This window comes from Callithrix jacchus, chromosome 10 (assembly GCF_049354715.1).
Source record: "Callithrix jacchus isolate 240 chromosome 10, calJac240_pri, whole genome shotgun sequence".
In the NCBI taxonomy this organism is placed as follows: domain Eukaryota; kingdom Metazoa; phylum Chordata; class Mammalia; order Primates; family Cebidae; genus Callithrix; species Callithrix jacchus.
Genome location: NC_133511.1, coordinates 11,917,049 through 11,938,869, shown reverse-complemented (window position 1 = coordinate 11,938,869; position 21,821 = coordinate 11,917,049). Strand labels below are relative to the sequence as shown.

Genomic DNA, 21,821 nt, shown 5'->3' with positions numbered 1-21,821 from the left:
CATTTTCCCCCCAATAGTAATTTCCACTAAGAAATGGGCAAAATAGGCCAGGCCCAGTGGCTCACACCTGTAATCCCAGCACTTTGGGAGGCCAAGGCGGGTGGATCATGAGGTCAGGAGTTCAAGACCAGTCTGGCCAAGACGGTGAAACCCTGTCTCTACTAAAAATACAAAAATGAGCTGGGTGTGGTGGCAGGCACCTGCAATCCCAGCTACTCAGGAGGCTGAGGCAGGAGAATGAATCGCCTGGACCCAGGCAGCAGACATTGCAGTGAGCCGAGATCGCGCCACTGCACTCCAGCCTGGGCAACAAAGTGAGACTCTATCTCAAAAAAAAAGAAAGAAAAGAAAAGAAATAAATAAATGGGCAAAATATGTTCGTGTGTATAGGCAGTGTTGTTCTCCCACAGTGCCTCAGAGTCAGCCCGGCCCTTAACTGGCTGAGGATGTGGGATAACAACACCTGCCTCTATACGTATATATTTGTGTATAGGGAGCCCTGCGACAGGGTCTGGCAGTGAGAGAGATTGAACTCAACTCCCTATTTCTGATATGTATAATGCAATGCACAACCCCAAGGAAACATGGTATTTCCAGGAATAAGCTTGTAATAAGCAACAAAGTTTTCTTTTAATAACGATGCTGAATTCCAGGATGCCAATTCTTCGCTGTTTCCTAAAATTGTGCACCTTGTAAGAATTCCAATTCTACTTTTCCCTCTCCACTTAGGATACCTTGATGATATCTATCACTCCCTGGTGTTTGTAACTGAAATATAATATGTGTCCTACGTAAATACACAATCTGCTTAGTCGTATATGCTTGCTTAAGTAACTGCCTAAGAGACGGGTTGGTTGTGATTCTTTTGGAGCATCCAAAAATACCAGAAGAAACTAAACAACTAATTTTCCTAAGATTATTCATCTACTAATGCGGGGGCTCAGGGAAGTAGTGTGCTGCTAATCTCTTCTGAAATGCTTCCCCTAAGTTGACTCCGCATTAGCTCTGATGCAAGAACAAGGGGCCCTGGCCAAAAGGCTGAGCCATTTTGTGGGATGAGGAAAAGCCTACAAATGCTCATTTACCTTACCCTTCATTACTATTGCTACAAAAGTACCATAAGAAAGAACCTAAATTTTGTATCCCAAAAGTTCCTGCTTTTGTTAACATTTCCACCTCTCCTCGAAAAAAAAAAAATATATATATATATATATGAAATTTTACTGCAGTGTAATTCACAAAAACAGCACTTTTCTGATCTAGGTAATAGCTATCCCTTGTTGCTTCAGGCTAATTTATCAACAAATATTTATTGAGCATCATGCCAGATATCGTTCTGGGCTCGAGCAAAACGAAGATCTCTGCCCCAGCACATCCTCATCCCATCATTCCCTCACAAAGCTATGCATTCAGAAACACTTTCTATGTGCTGATGCCGCTGGGTGCTTTCGCATGTGCCACGTGTGAAATCCTCATAAAAATGCACTGCCCTGAACATTGCCTGATTATTATCACATTCTTAAAAGTTAAAAAATTCGGGCTGAGCATGGTGGCTCATGCCTGTAATTCCAGCACTTTGGGAGGCCGAGGCAGGTGGATCACATAAGGTCAGGAGTTTGAGACCAGCCTGGCCAACATGGAGAAACCCTGTCTCCACAAAAATACAAAAATTAGCCAGGTGTGGTGATGCATGCCTGTAGTCACAGATACACAAGAGGCTGAGGGAGGAGAATTGAACCCGGGAGGCAAAGGTTGCAGTGAGCCGAGATTCCACCACTGCACTCCAACCTGGGCGACAGAGCTAGACTCTGTCTCTAAATAAATAAATAAAGTAGTAATTAAGTAAGATAGAAAATTGAAGTTTGGAGAATGTCTGCAACTGGCCTCAATCACAGAGCTAGTGAAGGGCAGGAGTACAGACCTGCTCCAAGGACTGTGCTCTCCCATTTAACCACAACATCTCAAAGTCAGCCCCACCCTTACCTGACTGAAGGCTGTGGGATAACAACACCTGTCCTGCTTCACTGAGTTAGTGAGTAATAACTGCTCAGTAAATGAGAGCTGCTGTTATAATGTGTCTTATGCATCTCTTTGAGTTTATACGACTTGGAGTTTGTTAAGTTTCCGGTCTGTGTACATTCATGTCTGACATCAAATTTGGAGCCTGGGCAACACAGTGAGACCCCATCTCTACGAAAGAAGATTAAAAATTAGCCAGATTTGGTACTCCTGTAGTCCTAGCTACTAGAGAGGCTGAGGCAGGAGGATCACATGAGTCCAGGAGTTTGAGGCTGCAATGAGCTAAGACGGTACCACTACTGCACCCCAGCCTGGGTGACACAGCAAGACCCTGTCTCAAAAAAAAAACCTTTTTAAAAACTTTTTTTTTTTAGACAGAGTCTCACTCTGTCATCCAGACTGGAGGGTAGTTGCCCATCTCGGCTCACTACAACCTCTAACTCCTGAGTTCAGGCAATTTTCCTGCCTCAGCCTCCCAAGTAGCTGGGACTACAGGCGACCACCACCATCCCAGCTCATTTTTGCATTTTTAGCAGAGACGGGGTTTCACTGTGTTAGCCAGGCTGGTCTCAAACTCCTGACCTCAGGTGATCTGCCTGCCTCAGCCTCCCAATGTGCTGGGATTACAGGTGTGAGACATGCACTGGCCCTAAAAATCTTTTTATTGAGGTAAAATATACAAATATAATTTGCCATCTTTACCATTTTTAAGCGTACAGTTTGGTGGTAACAAATATATTTATATTCTTTTCTTCCCTTCATCCTCCCCATTTCCCCCACTTCCCAGCCTCTAGTAACCACCATCTACTTTCTATCTTCATGAGATCCACTTTTTTTGGCTTCCACGTATGAATGAAAACATGCTATTATGTGTCTTTCTGTGCTTGGTTTAATTCACTTAATAGAATGGCCTCTAATTCCATCCATGCTGCTGCAGATAACAGAAGTTTGTCCTTTTGGGGGCTGAGTAATATTCCATCAGTAAGATAATATCAGTAATATAATATAATATAATATAATATAATAGCTTACTGATAATATCAGGAAGATAATGTGTGTGTATATGCACATTATCTTTATTCACTCAACTACTGATGGGCACTCAGGTGATTCCATATTTTGGGTATTGTGAATAGGGCTGCAATAAACATGAGAGCACAGATATCTCTTTGATATACTGACTTCCTTTCTTTTGGATATGTATCTAGAAGTAGAATTGCTGGATCACATGGTAGTTCTATTTTTAGTTTTTGACAAACCTCCACACTGTTCTCCATAGTGGCTGTACTAATTCACATTCCCACCAACAGTGTATGAGGATCCCCTTCCTCCACATCCTTTCCAGCATCTGTGAGTGCCTTTCTCTTTTTTTTTTTTTTTTTTTTTGAGACGGAGTTTCGCTCTTGTTACCCAGGCTGGAGTGCAATGGCGTGATCTCGGCTCACCGCAACCTCCACCTCCTGGGTTCAGGCAATTCTCCTGCCTCAGCCTCCAGAGTAGCTGGGATTACAGGCACGCGCCACCATGTCCAGCTAATTTTTTGTAATTTTAGTAGAGACGGGGTTTCACCATGTTGACCAAGATGGTCTCGATCTGTTGACCTCGTGATCCACCCGCCTCGGCCTCCCAAAGTGCTGGGATTACAGGCTTGAGCCACGAGTGCCTTTCTCTTTGATTCAAGCCATTTTAAGTGGGGTGAGATGATACCATATTATGATATTGATTTGCATGTCTCTGATGATTCATTGAACATTTTTTTACCTGTTGGCAATTTGTATATCTCCTTTTGAGAAATGTCTGTTCAAATGTTTTGCCCATTACTAAATTTGATTTTTTTTTAACTACTGAGTTGCTTAAGCTCCTTATATATTCTTATTATTGATCCCTTGTCAGATGAATAGGTTGCATATATTTTCTCCCATTCTATGGACCGTCAATTCACTTTGTTGATTGTCTCCTCTCTGTACAGAAGCTCTTTAGCTTGACGTAATCCCAGTTGTCTATTTTTGCTTGGGTTGCCTGTGCTTCTGAGGTCTTACACAAGAAATCTTTGCCCAGACCAACATCTCAAAGTATTTTCCCAATGCTTTCGTCTAGTAGTTTCATAGTTTCCGGTGTTAGATCCAACTCTTTAATCCATTTTGATTTGACTTTTCTGTATATTGAGTGACGGGGGTCTAGTTTCATTCTTCTGCATATAGTTATCCCGTTTTCCCAGCACCATTTATTGAAAAGACTGCACTTTTCCCATTGTAAGTTTTTGGTGCTTCTGTCAAAGATAAGTTGGTTATAAATGCATGAATTTATAACTGGGTTCTCTCATCTGTTCCACTGGTCTATGTGTCTGCGTTCAATATTAGACAGATCAATGAGACAGGAAATTAACAAGGATATTCAGGACTTCAACTCAGCTCTGGACCAAGCAGACCTAATAGACATCTACAGAACTCTCCATCCCAAATTGACAGAATATACATTCTTCTCAGCACCACACCACACTTATTCTAAAATTAACCACATAATTGGAAGCAAAACACTCCTCTGCAAATGCAAAATAACAGAAATCATAACAAACAGTGTCTCAGACTACAGTGCAATCAAATTAGAACTCACGATTAAGAAACTCACTTAAAACTGTACAACTACATGGAAACTGAACAACCTGCTCCTGAATGACTACTGGGTAAATAATGAAATGAAGGCAGAAATAAATAAGTTATTTGAAACCAATGAGAACAAAGACACAATGTACCAGAATCTCTGGGACACAGCTAAAGTAGTGTTTAAAGGGAAATTTATAGCACCAAATGCCCACAGCAGAAAGCAGGAAAAATCTAAAATCAACACCCTAACATCACAATTAAAAGAACTAGAGAAGCAAGAGCAAACAAATTCAAAAGCTAGCAGAAGACAAGATCAGAGCAGAACTGAAGGAGACAGAGATACAAAAAAAACCCTTCAAAAAAAAAATGAATGAATCCAGGAGCTGGTTGTTTGAAAAAATTAACAAAATAGATAGACCACTAGCCAGACTAATAAAGAAAAAAAGAGAGAAGAATCAAATAGACACAATGAAAAATGATAGAAGGGATATCACCACTGATCCCACAGAAACACAAACTACCATCACAGAATACTATAAACACCTCTATGCAAATGAACTAGAAAATCTAGAAGAAATGGATACATTCCTGAACACATACACCCTCCCAAGACTAAACCAGGAATAAGGTGAATGCCTGAATAGACCAATAACAAATTCTGAAATTGAGGCACATAATTATAATTAATAGCCTAACAACCAAAAAAAGTCCAAGACCAGATAGATTCACTGCCGAACTCTACCAGAAGCACAGAGGGGGTGGTACCATTCCTTATGAAACTATCACAAGCAATAGAAAAAGAGGGACTCCTGGGCCGGGCGCGGTGGCTCACGCCTGTAATCCCAGCACTTTGGGAGGTTGAGGTGGGTGGATCACAAGGTCAAGAGATCGAGACCATCCTGGTCAACATGGTGAAACCCCGTCTCTACTAAAAATACAAAATATTAGCTGGGCATGGTGGCACATGCCTGTAATCCCAGCTACTCAGGAGGCTGAGGCAGGAGAATTGCCTGAACCCAGGAGGCAGAGGTTGCGGTGAGCAAGATCACGCCATTGCACTCCAGCCTGGGTAACAAGAGCGAAATTCCATCTCAAAAAAATAAAAGAGGGAATCCTCCCTAACTCATTTTAGAAGGCCAGCATCATCCTGATACCAAAACTTGGCACAGACACAACAATAACCACAAAAATTTCAGACAAGTATACCTGATGAACACCAATGCAAAAATCCTCAATAAAATACTGGCAAAGTGAATCCAGCAGCACATCAAAAAACTTACCCACCACGATCAAGTCGGCTTCATCCCTAGGATGCAAGGCTGGTTCAACATACACAAATCAATAAATGTAATCCATCACAGAAACAGAACCAATGACAAAAACCACATGATTATCTCAACAGATGCAGAAAAGGCCTTCAAGAAAATTCAATACCCCTTCATGCTAAAAACTCTCAATAAACTAGGTATTTATGGAACATATCTCAAAATAATAAGAGCTATTTATGACAAACGCACAGCCAGTATCATACTAAATGGGCAAAAGCTGGAAGCATTCCCTTTGAAAACCAGCACAAGACAAGGATGCCCTCTCTCATCACTCCTATTCAACATAGTATTGGAAGTTCTGGCCAGAGCAATCAGGCAAGAGAAAGGAATAACAGGTATTCAAATAGAAAAAGAGGAAGTCAAATTGTCTCTGTTTGCAGATTACATGATTGTATATTTAGAAAACCTCATCATCTCAGCCCACAATCTCCTTAAGCTGATAAGCAAATTCAACTAAGTCTCGGGATACAAAATCAGTGTGCAAAAATCACGAGCATTCCTATACACCAATAACAGACAAACAGAGAGGCAAATCATGAGTGAAATCCCATTTGCAATTGCTACAAAGAGAATAAAACACCTAGGAATATAACTTACAAGGGATGTGAAGGACCTCTTCAAGGACAACTACAAACCACTGCTCAAGGAAATAAGAGAGGACACAAACAGATGGAAAAACATTCCATGCTTATGGACAGGAAGAATCAGTATTGTGAAAATGGCCAAACTACCCCAAGTAATTTATGATTCAATGCTATCCCGTTCAAGCTACCATTGACTCTCTTCACAGAATTGGAAAAAACTACTTTAAGTTTCACATGCAACCAAAAAAGCCCATATGGCCAAGAAAACCCTAAGCAAAAAGAACAAAGCTGGAGGCATCACACTACCTCACTTCAAACTATACCACAAGGCTACAGTAACCAAAACAGCATGGTACTGGTACCAAAACAGATATATAGGCCAATGGAACACAACAGAGGCCTCAGAAATAACACCACACATCTACAACCATCTGATCTTTGACAAACCTGACAAAAACAAGCCATAGGAAAATCATCCCCTATTTAATAAATGGGAAAACTGGCTAGCCATATGCAGAAAACTGAAATTGGACCCCTTCCTTACACCTCATACAAAAATTAACTCAAGTTGGATTAAAGACTTAAATGTAAAACCTAAAACCATAAAAACTCTAGAAGAAAACCTAGGCAATACCACTCAGGACATAGGCATGGGCAAGACTTCATGATTAAAACACCAAAAGCAATGGCAACGAAAGCCAAAATTGACAAATGAGATCTAATTAAACTAAAGAGCTTCTGCACAGCAAAAGAAACTATCATCAGAGTGAACAGGCAGCCTACAGAACGGGAAACATTTTTGCAATTTATCCATCTGACAAAGGGATAATATCCAGAATTTACAAGGACCTTAAACAAATTTACAAGAAAAAAAACAACCCCATCAAAAAGTGGGCAAACAATATGAACAGACACTTCTCAAAAGAAGACATTTATGCGGCCAACAAAAATGAAAAAAAGCTCATCATCACTGGTTATTAGAGAAATGCAAATCAAAACCACAGTAAGATACCATCTCACACCAGTTAGAATGGCGATCATTAAAAAGTCAGGAAACCGAAGATGCTGGAGAGAATCTGGAGAAATAGGAACACTGTTACACTGTTGGTGGGAGTGTAAATTAGTTCAACCATTGTGGAAGACAGTGTAGCGATTCCTCAAGGATCTAGAACCAGAAATACCATTTGACCCAGCAATCCCATTACTGGGATATACCCAAAGGATTATAAATCATTCTACTATAAAGACACATCACACGTATGTTTATTGTAGCACCGTTCACAATAGCAAAGACTTGGAACCAACCCAAATGCCCATTATTGATAGACTGGACAAAGAAAATGTGGCACATACACACATGCAGCCATGAAAAAGGATGAGTTCATGTCCTTTTACAGGGGCATGGATGAAGCTAGAAACCATCATTCTCAGCAAACTAACACAGGAACAGAAAACCAAACACTGCATGTTCTCACCGATGAGTGGGAGTTGATAACAATGAGAACACATGGACACAGGGAGGGGAACATCACACATCGGGGCCTGTCAGGGGTAGGGACTAGGGGAGGGATAGCATTAGGAGAAATACCTAACGTAAATGACAGGTTGATGGGTGCAGAAACCACCATGGCACATGTATACCTATGTAACAAACCTGCACGTTTTGTACATGTCCCAGAACTTAAAGTATAATTTATATATATATATATATTCTTCTGTCTCAATGGTTGCAGATCACTGGTGGAAATGGGGGAGTCAGTTTTTGAAGGAAACAAACCAACTCATGAGCTACTTGAAAGCGAAAATGCTGCTTTGAAAAACCTCCAATGCAAGAACCACTTTCCCTTATGTTTATGGCAACAGCAGTTCTCTCTGCAGCTATGTGGAGACTTTAACAGTGTTTATCTGGGACACTTTCCAGAAGTGTCTTGTAACAGAACCTCGCTATAAAGTTAAATTGTGTGAAACTACCAATGATTTTTCTGTGTGCAAGGGAGGCCAGGGATGTCCCAGACATAACAAAAGTAAAATGAGCACAAGCTGTTTCCCATCTTTACGATAGTTTCAATTCCAGAGGGAATTTAAAAGTTTGGAGTTTAAAAAGCCAAACAGATCATTTATCATAGGTCTAACGTATTAGCGGCCACATGTACCCAATTGATCAAAGCATCCTGGCTATTGTTATAACCTGCTGGTGGTTCCTACATCAACTGAGGCAATAAAATGATAGCTCAGCTCTGGTCATTATGTTCAGAGACATATGGTGGTATTCTTTATTTTATTTTATTTTTTATTATTTATGGTGGTATCTTTTAACTTCTCACCTTAGAGCTGGTTTTAATTTCAAGAGTTGTGCTTCCAAGATTTCTGTATTTCTCGACCACCCACAAACCCCACAATTCCCACTGTAAACAACAGCTGCTTCTCTGGTACTTCACTCCTACAAAATGAAATGTGCTTTATTTTCCTGGCATCAAAAAGGTCAATATATACACTCCTTGCCTACCTATCCAGCCTTATCTCCTGCTGTCTCCACCTCAACATGTACACAGTAGCAATATATGTATAATCCCTTCTCCTTGAGTACGGACCGGATGGAGTGACTTGCTTCGAAGGAGCAAAATACATAAAAAGTGATTCAGTTACAAACGACCGTGCCTTTGATCTTGTTGGCACTCTCCCTTGCCCACTTACCTGCTGACTCTGCTGAAGCAGGCTGTCATGTTGGCAGGTGCTATGTGAAGAGGCCTACACCACAAGAAACAGAAGGAAGAACTGAGGCCTCAGTCTAACCACCAGGCATGGGAGTGAGCTGGGAGACAGATCCTTCCTGGTCAAGCCTTGAGATGACTGCAGCCTTGTGAGTGACCCTGAGCCAGAACTGGCGCATGGAACTGAGATAATCAATTTGTGCTGTTTTGAGCCACTATATAGGGGATAATTTGTTACGCAGCAGTAGATAACCAATACATTCACCCAGCAGGGCTGTTATGAGGATGAAATAAGGTCATCTAAGAAGTATTTAGCAAAATGTCTGACACCACAGTGGGCACTGAACAATTAGCTCTATCTCCTTCCTCCTTCTATTTCCACTGCCATCCCCATGGTCCAGGCACCCATCACTTCATGTCTAGATTCCTGCAGTAGCTTTGCAAATAGTTTCCTCACTTTGTCCGGCTGGTTATCTTCTTTAAAAAAAAAAACAAAAAAAAAAAAAACAGCTTGCTATTCCTCAAAAGATAAAGACTGATTGACATTCAAGGCTCTCCAGGCTGTCCCCATCCTCTATTTCCAAGTTCATTTCTCATTACACTCTCACATCTCACTACCACTCTGCTAAGGTCAATATATTCACTATAACCCAAATATACTTTGTATATTCCCACCCTGGTAACCGTGCTAATAAAATTTTACCCATTCAGCATTCATTCCCTCTTTTCTCCTGAGTTCCAAACCACCACTCCCCTACCCCATCACTGAAAGCACCATTCCTCCACTAAGCTTTTCCAAACCTCAACACCCCATAATGATCCTTTTCCTTCTCTACATTAATAGCATTTACTCATTTGGCATTTAAAAGAGTCTAGATATAAAAGAGGTAGAAGCAATTTCAGGAAGCATCTAGCCCAAGGATTCATTTTACACATAAAGAAACTGAAGCCCAAAGATGAACATAACTCAATAAATAGTAACAGCACTAGGGCTAAAATTTAAGCCTCAAAACTTCCAGCTTCTTCAATTCTAAAAATATTTACCAAGTGCCCATTATGTATATAAAACACTATAAACTGTCAATAGCTTCTACCAATATGCCATTCATTTATTTAACAAAAAGTTAAGCACTATTTACCAGATACTCTGCTTAGAATAGTCTTTGCTCAGAAGGAATTCTGGCTAATGAAAAAAACAAACAGGTAAGCAACAATTACACTATAGCTTGATATGCTCTGCGATACCAGGCTCTGGAGAGACACAGAAGAAAATTACCTACTTCCTTGGTCCTTCCAACCATTCACTCATCAAATCATTCGTTTACTACATAGACAGAGAGCAAGAAAGAGACAGATAAAATCTGACTTTGCTAAGGAAAGCATATAGGAACAGAAGTTCTCTTGAAGCAACTCATGAACAACCAGTGCCTGGAGTGTTAATGTTACCATCAAAAATGTTTTTCTAATATGACATCAGATCTGCAAAATTCTGCATTAATAAAAAAAATGTGGCCAGGCAGTGGTTCACGCCTGTAATTCCAGCACTTTGGAAGGCCAAGGTAGGTGGATCACTTGAGGTCAGGAGTTTAAGACCAGCCTGGCCAACACGGCATCTCTACCAAAAAATACAAAATTAGCCGGGCGTGGTGGCATGCTGTTGTAGTCCCAGCTACTCAGGAGGCCGAGGCAGAAGAATCACTTGAACCCGGGAAGCAGAGATGGCAGTGAGCCAAGACTGAACCACTGCACTCCAACCTAGGTGACAGAGTGAGACCCTTTCTCAGAAAAAATAAATAAATAAAAATAGAAATAAAAAATGAAAACAGAAATTAGGCCTCTTTTTCTTGGCACCTTAGAGGCGATCAGCTGTTTCAAGATGAAGCTGAATATCACCTTTTCAGCCACTGGCTTCTAGAAGCTCATTGAAGCAGACAATGCATGCAAACTTGGTGTTTTCTTCGAGAAGTGTATGGCCACAGAAGTTGCTACTGACGCTCTGGGTAAAGACTGGAAGGGTAGTGCGGTCTCCATCAGTGGTGGGAACAACAAGGCTTCCCATGAAGCACAGCGTCTTGACCCTTGGCCGTGTCTGCCTGCTGCTGGGTAAGGAGCATTCCTGCTACAGATCGAGGAGAACTGGAGAAAGAAAGCAATAATCTGTTCATGCATGCATTGTGTGTGCCAATCTCAGTTTTTATAAGAAAAAGAGAGAAGGATTCCGGGACCGATCCTACGGTGCCTTGTCACCTGGGGCCCAAGAACTAGTAGAATCCGCAAACTTTTCACTCTCTCTCAAGAAGATGATGTCTGCCAATATGCCGTTAGAAAGCCCTTAAACAAAGAAGGTGAGAAATCTAGAACTAAGGCACTCAAGATGCAGGATCTTGTTCCTCCACGTGTCCTGCAGCACAGATGCCAGCATATTGCTCTGAAGAAACAGTGTATTAAGAAAAATAAGGAAGAGGCTGCAGAATCTGCTGAACTTCTGGCCAAGAGAATGAAGGAGGCTAAAGAAAAGCTCCAGGAACAGATTGCCGAGAGGTGCAGATTGTGCTCTCTGAGAGCTTCTACTTCTCAGTCTGAATCCAGTCAAAATATGATATTTTAACAAAATCAGTAAGATCAGACTCTCAAAAAATCTGGAAATATTCTAATTGTCCCTTTTCAGAGTCTGTGTTTTGGAGTCAGAAAGCCTCGGAATGTTAAACATCCAGTTTGTAATTTATTTGCTGACTGATCTAAAGCAAATAGCTTAAACTCTCTCAACTTTAATTATCTTACATACAGAATGAGAATACCTACCTTGCGGAGTATTTCTGGGAATTAAAACATAAAGTGCCTTAGTAAATAATAGCTATCTGCCTTTCAAGTAATCAATACAAAACATTCTACATAGAGAACATTGAAATTATTTGATAACTAACATACATTCAAATTTAATTGAGTGGGCATCTGCATCACTGTCAAACTTTATAATAAATTTCTGCAGTCACTAAAAAAGACAACGCTTTGCAAATTTTTCTACAGCAGTAATCACTGCAAAAGTCTTTTTACTATTTTCAGGTGACAACATTCTGGGAATTCATTGTATACTACTTGCTATGTGGAGAGAAAATTAATCCCTGCATTTAAGAAATTCAGAATACAAGGCCAGGCGTGGTGGCTCAAGCCTGTAATCCCAGCACTTTGGGAGGCCAAGGCGGGTGGATCACGAGGTCAAGAGATCCAGACCATCCTGGTCAACATGGTGAAACCCCGTCTCTACTAAAAATACAAAAAAATTAGCTGGGCATGGTGGCACGTGCCTGTAATCCCAGCTACTCAGGAGGATGAGGCAGGAGAATTGCCTGAACCCAGGAGGCAGAGGTTGCGGTGAGCCGAGATCGTGCCATTGCACTCCAGCCTGGGTAAGAAGGGCGAAACTCCGTCTCAAAAATAAATAAATAAATAAATAAATTCAGAATACAAACGAGAACACAGAGAGAACAGTCCTTTGTGCAAAGTAAGTAAATACTTTCTTGTGGATTTAGTCATGAGAAAAAGATCCCAGAGAAGAATGCCAAGAATATCGTAAGCTTAATAATCAGAACAAAACGGGATCAATTAGGAAAAACTATATAGAGGAAACACTTTATATGGTAGTTGATCCTTTTTAGGTTGACTTTTACAGAGTTTAAAATATGTGATTATTCTGCAGTCTTCTGAGTTAAAATGATTCAAGTGGCCATAAGGTTCAGAAATTCAGACAAACACACCAATAAATAATTTACTGATACTCCATTATGTTTCATGTATTCTTTCTCACTAGCAATTCATAGCTCAGTAAGCTGCACAAAATTGTAATAAACAATGTGCTCTAAAGCAGCATTTCCATCCATCTCTGTACATGTATCCACAACAGATTGCCTCAGATGATTTGTGTGTCTGATTTTCACTGAACCATCCTGTGCCTTAAGCACACCCAAGAAGTAGTAATCAAGAGAGTTCAGTCTATTAAAAAACACATAGCTTGTCTCCAGACTTTGCGGTCACTTGCATTTTAAGATTCACCTACTTGAAGTCATATAAGCATTTTAACCATTTATATTATACCAAGTAAAAATGAGATAACAGAGAAAACAAAATTCGATTTCTTTTGCTTTCAAATAATTCCACACCAAAACATTGTGCTGAAAATGAAGTGATTTTTAATTTATAAATAAAGACTCTCTAAATGATTTTCAGGATATATTACAAGTTAAGTGTTTAAAACAGACTTACACTTACAACAGGTCTTACAATGATTTCAGTAAACGGGGACGCCAGAGCACAACGTGGAGGTTCAACAATCACATGTCGACCTTTTATATGCCAAAGGAATCAAGATCCTTTTCAAACACAGAAAGAAACTGGGCTTTCTACAATGCTAAACCTAAGCGCTATTCTCCTTTATAAACGACAATATTATTGTCAGTTTCATACACTTTTACTTTATAAAGAACTCCTACAGGAAGAACTTTCTGGAGGTTGTCCCAGATATAAACAGCTACATTTTCAGTCGTGCTGTAGGAAAAAAAAAAAAAAAAAAGTTCAAAATGCAAAGCAACAGAATTTCACATTTAATAGTTACAGAGAATGGAAATTCTAGTTTTGAAAGATTTCATTAAATTAAAACTTCAGAAATCACACAGCAATCAAATATTCAAATCAATTCTTGTTTTATAATCTATACATAAGGCAAGGTATTGTGCCACCCACCTCACCACATCTGCAAAGTACGGCACATCCAGATCCAGGTTCTTATGATCAAGGGGCTGCATAATTGCCTCCTAGAGACAAAACCAAGGGAAAGAAATCACTGACGCCTTTTAGGACTCAGATTCCAAACTGTTTCACTTATGTCTCTAAACCGTACCCTATCCTTTAGCCACTAACTCAATACTTGTAAGCACTAGCTTTTGAGTCTTACAAAGCAACCTTACAAAGTTTTAAGTTGTCAGATAAGGTCAGGCCCAGCTGTTGGTAATCATTAGGAATCCTGGTCACTGAATAAAGAGGTGAGAAACCAAAAAGCAGAGAATTTCCGGAGCTTTCTCACAACACAAGCCATTGTGACTCAGGATTCAGTTCAACACTCTGTGAATCCTGCCCAAAGAGTTGGCACAAACATTTTTCTGTAACGCTGTCACACCTATGGAACAATGCCACAGTATCATGAGGACAAAGATCTAGCGACTACCACATTTTTATAGCAGATGTAGACTGATATTATGTAAGTAGTTCTAAATTTCTGCTACGAGGAGTAATTTAAGGATGATCTTGGGCTCACAGAAAGAAAAACAAAAACATGTAAAGACTATTACTCCCTAATGCTTATGTACATCAACATAATGTTTGTCCTCATCATCAGTGACAACGAAACTGCCTTATTCTTTCTGGGTTTTTGCTTTTAGCTATTGCAAAAAATCTAAGCATTTGTGAAAAAAATCTAATTTCCCATATGGTATAGTTTCAAGAAGGGTACATCAATAAGCCTAAGAGCAATCATTTCCTGAGAAAAACTAGAATCATACAAAAAAGAGTGAGCCCTAAGGTCAAACGGTTGTTGAAATAGATCTGAGGAAGAGACGCTCCACACAAATAACAAGAAAAGAAGTATCTTTGCTTCACCTTCAACCCGAGTTCCAGTCCCAATTTCTCCATTAAGGCCTCTTACCCAGGGCTTTTCGGGTTTTTTGTTTGTTTGTTTTTAGAAACAGGGTCTCTGTCATCCAGGCTGGAGTGCAGTGGCACAATCATAGCTCACTGCAGCCTCGAACTCCTGGGCTCAACCAATCCTCCCCCATGGCAGGACTCTAACTTCACTCTACATGCCTTGATGAAAGTGTGTGGTGCCCTTCAGGCATGCAACGGTAGAAAACAGCATAGAGAACCCCTCCTCCTGTACTTAGTCATACGTGAGGACTTTCATATTGCTGTCTTGTCTTTTTCTTTCTTCCTTTCTTTCTTTTCCTTTCCTCCTGTCTCTCTGTGTCTCGCTCTGTAATTTAAGAATAATCTTGGGCTCATAGAAGGAAAAATATAAATATGTAAAGACTCTCTCCCCACACACACCCCCACCATAAATGCATGCAGGTGCTATCTCTATAACTTTTCTTAAGAATTTTGAGCACAGTGCTCCTTGTTCATTCACTCACTCTTTTACTCACTTATTCAATCAACAGTTATTCAACACTTACTATTCTTCACCTCCTAGAAAAAGTAATACACATACTCTGTGGGCTACATTTCATTCATGTTTGTATGCTTATCTCAAAAACTGAGGCAAAGTAGACAAATTTGTTAAACACATGGATAATAAGTAACGTGAAAGAAGTAATCATTACTAATAACACCATTTTAATAAAGCATCAGGACAGCAACATGGTGAGATCCCGTCTCTACTAAAAACACAAAAATTGGCCGGGCACAGTGGTGTAGGCCTATAATCTCAGCTGCTCAGGAGGTTGAGGCAAGAGACTTGCTTGAGTCCCAGAGGTGGAGGCTACAGTGAGCCAAGATTGTGCCACTGCACTCCAGCCTGGGCGGCAGAGCGAGACTTCATCTCAAAAATAAATAAAGCAAGCACATGTCCAATTTCAGGACAAAAATAAGCTGCAAGTGAAATGACGGCATAATAAAACAGCTGGATGGAAAGAAATCTACTCCCAACTTTGCAAATGACTAACCACATGACCTGGGGCAAGTCAGTTAACTATTCAGCATCTCTTGATCTTAATCTATGGATTGAAGACGTTGGTTTGAATAATCTCCAAAGTCTCTTACAATGAGACTTTACATTACATTCTGTAATGACACGATCAGTTAAGTTCTTCATTGAACACCTTTCCTGTTATCTCTATGAAGTACTGTTCCAGTGAGTTTATATTAAAGCTAGAGTGAACAACACAGTGTGGTATCTAAATCTATAATCAAAGGTACAAGGAGTATTCAGAGAGAAGAGAAAGCTCCAAGGAGAAGGCCAGGAGCACTGGCTCAGGCCTGTAATCCCAGCACTTTGGGTGGTCAAGGCAGGAGTTTGAGACCAGCCTGAACAACAGAGCGAGACCCCTATCTCTACCAAAAAGAAAAGTTTGCATTGGTTCTGGACCTATTTAAAAATATGAGAAAGAAAGTCTCAAGGAGAAACCTATGTCTTGAAAGTAAGGTAGAATTTGTTAAAGGAAGGAAATCAGGATAGTCCAATACAAGGTAAGCATATTTCCTCCCATCGATGTAACAGAACTGTGACTAATTTCTGTTAAGTCACCAAAACACCTTTAGGGGCATGTGAGTATTCCTCCAACTATTCCCCAACTCCCACACCCAATTCTACTCTATAACTTTGTGAGTTGGGGAATAGTCATGGAACCTTAGGAGATAACTGGTTTGGGAGGTAGACAGGGGGCCACCAAATACTATACTTAGGGACTAATACATAATAAGCACCCAACATGCCATTACCTCCATATGTTTTTTGAGATCAGTCAAATTCATAACCATTCCCGTAGCAGGGTCAATCTAAAGAATAAACAAAGGTGAGTATTACTCTCATAGGCTCTCCATATTAAACAGCTGGCAAATTATGAAAGGCAGTACAATGTTCAGAGACTGTGCCCACATTTGCCTTCATTCCAGAGAGAATGACTGACCTTAGCATGGAAGCACCATGTACTTCAAGCACCCTTTTCATTGTATAGCCCTTCTACCTGTCCACATAGAGCACATTAAAGGCAACACTTTGGTAGAGGAGAGGCCTGAAATGGCAGCAGCTCACCACACACACACACAGACACACACAAGAGCCAACAATGAAGCAATACTGACTGGAACAATTTTCAACACAGAATCACCACATTGGCTGAAAGAGAGCCCAGCAATCTACACAAACCGCACGAATGTTTTCTGCACGTACCTGTCCATGTACTGTCACCACAACTATGGAGAGAAAACAAAACACCAAAAAAACACGGCATGACTTTCAACAGATTAACATCCAAGCACAAATCAGCAACAGATAAGCACAGGTTGGCGACATGAATTATTAGATCTGTCCTTCAAATCTATACTTAAACATTTACCCCAAAACACTTGTTATTTTAGGTAAGATCTTTTTTTAAATCAACCAAAGCAAGACACAAGCAAGACAGAGGAGCTTAGTAGGAACTTTGGCTAATCAGAGGCCCTGGGCCGAGCCTGAAAAGGATGTCAATTCTGCTAATGATGTCGATGCTCCGGCGAGAATGAGATGCTGCTCAACCTCTGCCTGCAGAGTAGAAGATGCGCATGTAGGTGTCTAGCTACACAGCAGGCTGCTCCAATACTGAGCAGAACCTTCCTGAACAAGCAAAACTACTAGCGGCCTTAAATTCTTATCCCTTTACTCACATGAATGTAAATCAAAGTCTAAAGTAATGCTTTGTAAATTAACAAGTGCTTGTGAGAAGCATTTGAAAAATCTTGACCAGGCATGGTGGCTCATGCTTGTAAACTCAGCACTTTGGGAGGCCAAGGTGGGCGGATCACCTAAGGTCAGGAGTTTGAGAGCGGCCTGGCCAACATGGTGAGACTCTTTCTCTACTAAAAATACAAAAATTAGCCAGGCATGGTGGTGGGCACCTTTAATCCCAGCTACTCGGGAGGCTGAAGCTGGAGAATCGCTTGAACCCGAGGCGGAGGGTGTGGTAAGCAAAGACTGCACCACTGCACTCCAGCCTGGGCTACAAGAGCAGAACTCCAGCTCAAAAAAAAAAAAAAATCTTGATCCATGCTTTACACATTATGAATTTTTATGAATTTATGTATTTTAGCTCTCGACAAATACCATTAGGCATTACATGATAAGTTAGAGACCACAGATTAAGGAAGAGGCAGGAACTAAACTAGCGATCCTAATCTTCTGACACCATCTGGTCTTTTTTACGCCACCACATCACATGCTGTTTTATACTCTTATGTAGCTGTGTTTTTAGGCAGGCTGCACCTTAAAGAATCAAGTCTCTTATTCTTGAACAAATTATCTACTTTTTTGGAAAACTGTTGGCAAAGTTTTAGACCAAACATATTTTTCTGCCATACACTGCATTCCTAGGCAACTTCCCCTTTTGTCAGTTATTATCTACTCAAAGAATAAAATCTAATTTTAACATTACCTTAGCCATACCTAATCAGATGAAACATGCTGCCAAAAGAAACTTAACTGTGTAATCTAAGGCAAAGAAAAATGCTTTAAACCATTCAGTTTTGAACTGTTTGTAAGAGTTGACAACTGCAAGTTAAAATTTAACACCCACCCACCCAAAACAACAGACCCTTTCATTCTGAACTCTCATGTAATTCTCATTCGAGGCTCAAAGCATCACACTGTGTTTGCTGAATACTCTTTCATCCTTACTGAAGGACTGAAATGTCATCAGTTTTTCTCTCACCTTTATAATTGTGCCCATGGCCATTTGGATTGCTGCATTTCCCAAACAGCTTCAAGTTTTCTTCCTCACTTAGAAACTTACTAACCAAAACAAAACAAAAAGTCAGCATGACACAAGCATCACATTCAAACCCCCTTCTCTGTTCCCTATGTATATTATTTGCTCTGATCTTTGAAAAGTTTCCCAATTTGTTATTACTTTAGCTCACCAAATGGGGAGTCAGAAATATGTTGATTTCATTTCTCATGCAAATGTCAGAAACCAGTGCACAGTTCCTAATTAGAAGGCTGTACCAGCCAGGCACGGTAGCTCACACCTGTAATCCCAGCACTTTGGGAGGCCGAGGCGAGCAGATCATAAGGTCAGGAGATTGAGACCATCCTGGCTAACACTGTGAAATCCCATCTCCACTATAAATATAAAAAATTATCCGGGCAGGGTGGCATCTGCCTGTAGTCCCACCTACTTGGGAGTTGAGACAGGAGAATCACTTGAACCAGGGAGGCAGAGGTTGCAGTGAGCCAAGATTGCACCACTGTACTCCAGCCTGGGCAACAGAGCGAGACTCTGTCTCAAAAAAAAAAAAAAAAGACTGTACCATACAAATTAGCACAAACAAACCTTAACTTCAACCCCACAGCAACTGATCTGCTGATGGGCCTTCCACTTTTCAATTTAACATTACTGACTGAGTGCCTACAATGTACTAGGCAAGTGCTGAATGACCTAACAGCATATAATGATCAACAGAGATGCTGATTCACAAAGTGGCTATTTCATTTCTCTCAGAAACTAAACTACTCATTCAGAAAAAAATAATTTAAAAAGTAATTACAAGACCTGGTGAGTCTCCGATTGAACATTCTTGATTTACTATGTCTCAACGATTGCCTCATGAGAACTTTACCAATATCTTGAAGAATATTCAAAGCAGGTGAGTTTTTAAAATTACAACTGTAATTCTAAACATTGTTGCCTCAGACAGAAAACAAATTACTTAATGAATGTTTATACCTACACCTGTCCAATCAATTTTGCATCGTCAATGAGGCCCTACCACCCTCAGGTGTTTGAGCTTCTTATGTTACCACCCCTTTCTTTTTGAGATCCTCTTTATTATTCCCCCCCAACGTAGTTTGGATGTCTGTGCCCTCCAAATCTCATGTAGAAATGTGATCCCCAACACTGGAGGTGGGGCCTAGTGAGAGGTGCTTGGCTCATGGGGGTGGATCCCTTATGAACAGCTTGGTGCCCTCCCTGAAGTAATGAGTGAGTTCTCGCTCTATTAGTTAATGGGCGAGCTGGTTGTTAGAAAGAGTCTGGCACCTCCTTTCCTCGCTCTTGCTCCCTCACTTGCCCTGTAAGTTGCCTGCACCCCCTTCTCCTTCCACCATGAGTGGAAGCTCCCAGAGGCCTAAACAGAAGCAGATGCTGGTGCCATGCTTCTTGTACAGCCTGCAGAACCAAAGAAACCTCTTTTCTTTATAAATTACCCAGTCTCAGTACTCCTTTATGGCAATGCAAAAATGGATTAACACACCCCCACTGTCTCCTGCCCAGCCACTTCTTGTATTTAAAAGAGGGCTAAGTCTTTTGCACAAAATTCTCACTGTACCCTCCACAAAATTGACCAGGCTGTAAACCCCATAACAAGATCCCCGCTGCATCCGTTACCTAGCACAAGCACTGACAAGCACGAAACAAACCCTCGTTCAGCGAATGGAGGGATGAATCCTGTTAGATAGGAATGGTTATACTCATTTTGCAGACGACGATATGGAGGGCCAGAGAGGGGCGCTTGCTGCAGAGTGGTAAAACTCCTCAAAACCAACTCTGCAGTGCATGCAAGCGGCATGGAAGCTCGGGGTTCAACTATGCTGCTTGCTTCGGAAACCGAACATCTGGGTTCATTTTTTTTTTCTCCTAGCCACTCCCACCAGGGACTGGGTTCCTTCTATCTTTGGCAAAAAGGGGCTAAAGCTTGCCTTGTGATGACATTAGATACGGCCGCCAGCGCTCCTGGCTTACAAAATTAGCTAACATTTACTGGGTGCCTACGCAGCTCCGGGTACTGACACAGGCGAGTTTAACACCGGTAAGCTTCACGGCAACCCTGTGGTCTACACCAAGGAACTCCGAGTCGCAGAGCCTGGTGCGGGCCCCGCGGCCAGAAATGGTCCATCGCCCTCCGCAGCCGGCTCCGTTAACCACCACGCTCCCCGATCCCTCCAGGGTTGGGGACACCCCAGCCGCCATCGGGATGCGACCTGCCGCCCAAAGCCCCGCGAAGGCACCCAGCGAGCGCCGCCCTCCATCAGCTGCTTCGCCCGGAAGCCCCTGCGCCCGCGACCCCGGGTCCGACGTCACGCGCCCCCGGCCCCGCCCCGGTGACGTTCCGAGGCCCGGCGCCCTCCGCCCGCCGCTGCACCTCCGTGCACACCCGACCTGTGCAGCCGGTGGCTCGCGCTGAAGGAGATGCCGCGGGACACCTGCGCCTTGGGACGACGGCCGCCACCCACCGCGCTCATCTTCCCGGCGCCCTCTACGCCGCTCGGCCTGCACCTTCTCCCGCGGCGCGGCCTGCGCCTCCCTCCACGGCTGCGCAGTGCAGGCCGGCGCCCCCCTGGGGAGCGCGGCTCCGCTTTGGCTCGGGCCAATCCCAGCCTCGGGAGACAGTTACGCGCGTCCCTAGCTGTTTAAATCTCTTCCGAGACCGAGTTCCGAGAGCTAAGCCTACCCTGGAGCGGTCACGGTGGGTGGGGACTCGGTGTCTTTGATCTGTTTGTCTGCTCCGCCTGCGGTCACGCCACGTGGTTAGGGCCCGTCTGCACACACTGGATCCTGAGCCACCTCTCTGAGCCTCCCCGCCCACTCTCTCCTGTAAAGCTCCAGTGGCTGGTGACTATCGGATGAGCCCCAGGGCCACAGTCCGCTTTATAAACCAAAAGGAGCGGGAATTGAGCCAGGCGGGCGAGGTGGCGCACTCCTGTAGCCCCAGCTGTTGGGAAGGGGAGGGATCCCTTCAACCCAGGAGTCCAACTTGGGCAATAGAGAAAGACGCTCGTTTCTTTTAAAAAAATTTTTTTGAAAGAGCAGGACTTGAGATCATGAATAGGACCACGTGGCAACA

At 42.0% G+C, this 21,821-nt stretch overlaps 1 protein-coding gene and 1 pseudogene across 2 annotated transcripts; one reads left to right on the top strand and one right to left on the bottom strand.

Annotated features, from left to right (window-relative positions):
* The first annotated feature begins 11,121 nt into the window (after nucleotides 1-11,121).
* Nucleotides 11,122-11,853, top strand: LOC128929053 (small ribosomal subunit protein eS6 pseudogene; annotated as a pseudogene).
* Nucleotides 11,854-13,412: 1,559 nt separating this feature from the next.
* PTS (6-pyruvoyltetrahydropterin synthase) lies at nucleotides 13,413-21,291 on the bottom strand. Of its 2 annotated transcripts, XM_009006811.5 has the most exons (7): nucleotides 21,137-21,291; nucleotides 18,692-18,771; nucleotides 17,179-17,201; nucleotides 16,728-16,784; nucleotides 15,182-15,264; nucleotides 13,983-14,053; nucleotides 13,413-13,787 (listed from the first exon to the last, which is right to left on the bottom strand). In XM_009006811.5, exons 1-6 carry the CDS (start codon nucleotides 21,217-21,219, stop codon nucleotides 13,984-13,986), a joined length of 396 nt encoding a protein of 131 aa, XP_009005059.1. In that variant the 5' UTR covers nucleotides 21,220-21,291; the 3' UTR covers nucleotides 13,413-13,787; nucleotide 13,983. The 2 variants fall into 2 exon arrangements, with proteins under 2 accessions (XP_009005059.1, XP_002754462.1); XM_002754416.7 differs by lacking the exon at nucleotides 15,182-15,264.
* Between the last annotated feature and the right edge of the window lie 530 nt (nucleotides 21,292-21,821).